This window comes from Setaria italica, chromosome IX (genome assembly GCF_000263155.2).
Source record: "Setaria italica strain Yugu1 chromosome IX, Setaria_italica_v2.0, whole genome shotgun sequence".
Lineage (NCBI taxonomy): Eukaryota > Viridiplantae > Streptophyta > Magnoliopsida > Poales > Poaceae > Setaria > Setaria italica.
The window spans coordinates 14,998,866-15,002,549 of record NC_028458.1 but is presented as its reverse complement, the minus strand read 5'-3'; the positions used below and the strand labels follow the sequence as shown (position 1 = coordinate 15,002,549).

At 60.4% G+C, this 3,684-nt stretch overlaps 1 protein-coding gene across 2 annotated transcripts; it reads left to right on the top strand.

Annotated features, from left to right (window-relative positions):
• Nucleotides 1–766: 766 nt before the first annotated feature.
• LOC101752977 (probable inactive receptor kinase At3g02880) lies at nucleotides 767–3,391 on the top strand. 2 transcript variants are annotated; one of them, XM_012848803.2, is made up of 3 exons: nucleotides 767–1,948; nucleotides 2,053–2,451; nucleotides 2,552–3,391. In XM_012848803.2, exons 1-3 carry the CDS (start codon nucleotides 1,009–1,011, stop codon nucleotides 3,166–3,168), a joined length of 1,956 nt encoding a protein of 651 aa, XP_012704257.1. In that variant the 5' UTR covers nucleotides 767–1,008; the 3' UTR covers nucleotides 3,169–3,391. The 2 variants fall into 2 exon arrangements, with proteins under 2 accessions (XP_012704257.1, XP_004982759.1); XM_004982702.2 differs by having other exon boundaries at nucleotides 769–1,948; nucleotides 2,047–2,451.
• Nucleotides 3,392–3,684: the final 293 nt, after the last annotated feature.

Genomic DNA, 3,684 nt, shown 5'->3' with positions numbered 1-3,684 from the left:
CGTTAACGATATATATCATCCATACAGAAAATGATTGCCTGTCCATCAGGAATTTTCCCGATTTCATTATTTAACTATAATACATATAAAAGAAAATATAAAATCCTAATTTAAATACGGTAATGGTCAGAAATTTTATCACTTATACAGAAATAATTCGAAAACGGGTCCCAGTAAACGCGATTTTCGGTTACAGTTTCGTCCCACCCATGTTCCTCGCGTGTGCATAGGAGTCGAATGGCGTACTAGCCCTTGTGAAGGAAGAAAAAACACAGCTAATGCTAAACCAAAGCGTTACTAGTGAGACCATGGGGCCGCTAGCTAAGATTATATTATAGTGCAACGGTGCAACCCCATAGCCTATGATAGAGCTTGTGCTACAGCAATTAGAATGTCCATGCCGATGTGAAATTTCAGTTTACTCATGTTGCCTACGCCTATATATGTGGCACCAGATGTGCATCCATTTTGTCGAAAAAATTAAAGAACAAAACATTGGAATCTATTGAAGGACAAAATTCTTAGTAGTAAAAGAAAGATCGTATACACACATCCTGTTGTGACCAGTCGACAGATGTAAAGAGCGGGATGCGTCTGCATGTCTCCAGTCTCAACCAATTCAGCACTTGGCCACTTGGGTTTGTCAGAAGAGCTCGTCTCCCACACTCCATCTGCGTCCATCCGGGTCGGTTGGCCCGTCGCTGCAGCCGCGACCGAACTGCCGAGATGTTCACGTCGAATCCACCAAAATCCAGCTCCCTCCCTCCCTCCCGCTACCAGCACGCACCACAGCCGCCTACCACCACCCCACCCGGCCTCCCTCCATCCGTCTCCACGTATCTTATCATGGTTCTTCCCCCCCGCCCGCTGCTGCCTCCCTTGCCTTGCACATCTCGGCAAGCATCCTCCTCCTGCAAGGATCGATTTGTTTATCGCCCTCGTCGGGTGAAGAGGAAGGAAGCTCTCTCCATGCATGTTGCTTGACGCGAGCTTATCGAGGACGACGCCATGAACGACGGGAGCAGGTGTGACCGGCGGCGGCGGCCGTGGCATTGGCTCGTCGTCTCGTGGGTTCTCGTGGCGACTGTGGTGGTGGGGGAGGGAGGCGCGGAGGTGACGGAGCTGGACTTCGAGGAGCGCCGGGACGAGCGGCGAGACCTGCTGGTGCTGCGCGACACGCTGCGGTCGGCGCTGGACCTTCACTCCAACTGGACGGGCCCCCCTTGCCACGGCGGGCGCAGCCGGTGGCGCGGCGTGTCGTGCGACGGCGACGGGCGCGTGGTGGGCGTGGCGCTCGACGACGCGCAGCTCACGGGCTCGCTCCCGCGCAGCGCGCTCCGCGGCGTGTCGAGGCTCGAGGCGCTGTCGCTGCGCGGGAACGCGCTCCACGGCGCGCTGCCGGGGCTCGAGGACCTGCCGCGCCTCCGCGCCGTCGACCTGTCCAGCAACCGCTTCTCGGGCCCCATCCCGCGCGGGTACGCCACGTCGCTCCGGGACCTGGCGCGCCTCGAGCTCCAGGACAACCTGCTCAACGGCACCCTCCCGGCGTTCCGGCAGCGGGGGCTCGTCGTCTTCAACGTGTCCTACAACTTCCTCCAGGGCGAAGTCCCGGACACCCGCGCGCTGCGCCGGTTCCCCGCGAGCGCATTCGACCACAACCTCAAGCTCTGCGGCGAGGCCGTGAACGCCGAGTGCCGGGAGGAGGCGCCGCCTTCGTCCGGTGGTTCGGCCGCCGCCGATGGAGGCGGCAGTGACGATCCGGTCATCAGGCCGGCAGGCGGCAAGGATCGGGAAGCACGGAAGCCCGTGCGATTCAGGCTGGCGACGTGGAGCGTCGTGGCGATGTGCCTCATCGCCGCGTTAGTGCCGTTCGCGGCCATCCTCATCTTCCTGCACCACAAGAAGAAGGGCCGGGAGGTCCGTCTCGGCGGTCGTGCCGATGCCGCAGGTGACATAATTCAGCTCACTTCCTAGCACGTATGGTTTTTCATCTGCGACGGCGTTCTTGTTCCTGACAGAGACTTGATGTTTTGTACGATGCAAAAGTGACAGGAGCTGGGGACATCAACGACAAAACCAAGCAGGGCAGAGGGAGCGGCAGCCGGAGCACGGACTCGGCCGGTGGCAAGGGAGCCGAGCTGCAGTTCTTCCTCGACGACAGGGCGAGGTTCGAGCTCAACGAGCTGTTCCGGTCCACGGCGGAGATGCTCGGCAAGGGCCGGCTCGGGATCACGTACCGGGTGACCCTCGAGGCCGGCCCCGTCGTCGTCGTGAAGCGGCTGCGGAACATGGCGCACGTGCCTCGCCGAGACTTCACGCACACCATGCAGCTCCTGGGAAAGCTCCGGCACGAGAACGTCGCCGATCTCCTCGCCTGCTTCTACTCCAAGGAGGAGAAGCTCGTCGTGTACGAGCACGTCCCCGGCTGCAGCCTCTTCCAGCTCCTCCATGGTACGTCGGAGTCCGTACGCTTGTGTGCGTCGCCTCTGAAGGCTGCCACGACAGATCGCGATGACAAGTTGACAACCTTGCTCTGCTTGCGCGTGCGCAGGGAACAGGGGCGAGGGGAGGACGCCGCTGCCGTGGCCGGCGAGGCTATCGATAGCGCAGGGCACGGCGCGCGGGCTGGCGTACCTGCACCAGTCGCTGCCGTACTTCCACCGGCCGCCGCACGGCAACCTCAAGTCCTCCAACGTGCTCGTCTTCTTCTCGGCCGCCGCCAAGAGCAAGCAGCAGCAGCAGAAGCAGGCGGTGCCGAAGCTGACGGACCACGGCTTCCACCCGCTGCTCCCGCACCACGCGCACCGGCTGGCGGCGGCCAAGTGCCCGGAGTTCGCGCGCGGCGGCGGCCGGCGGCTGTCGTCCCGCGCCGACGTATACTGCCTCGGGCTGGTGCTGCTGGAGCTGGTGACCGGGAAGGTGCCCGTGGAGGAGGACGGCGACCTCGCGGAGTGGGCGCGGCTGGCGCTCAGCCACGAGTGGTCCACGGACATCCTCGACGTCGAGATCGTGGCCGACCGGGGCCACCACGGGGACATGCTGCGGCTCACGGAGATCGCGCTGCTCTGCGCCGCCGTCGACCCCGACAGGCGGCCCAAGGTGCAGGACGTCGTCCGGATGATCGACGAGATCGCCGCCAGCGACGGGCCGGAGCTAGCCGGACGCTGAGCTCCGCGACGGTGCAGCGTGTGGACTGATCGACGTGATCTTCTTGGCTTGGAACTTGTACGATTTGTGTCTCGTAATCGGTTTCGCCTTAATTTCTTGTTCCTTTTCAATTGTAACATCGTAATCGAGCAGGAAGTAGCACGCCAATGCTCCCTGATCGATTGCTTTGGTGCATCAGAGTTCAGAGATTCAGAGAGAAGGATGTCAAGCTCATTTGTTATTAGATCTGAAACTTATACCCCCGGGGGTTTGGTGGCGTGCACACTACCAGTGGGTAGAAACTTTTGCGAGCCGTCTGATTGCCATCCGCGGTGGCAAGCCCGGTGCGCACAAATCTCACCACTTTTTTTTTTTGCGAAATTACAAATCTCACCGCTGACGTGGATCATCACGTCAATCTATCAAGGTGCTCAGAAGATGCCGCCCAGCGTCTCGGTTCTCGGATCGGCCGCAAAGGCCCGGCTTCTGGCCATTCCACCAAAATCCCAACTTTGACACTATGCAAAAAGAAGATTC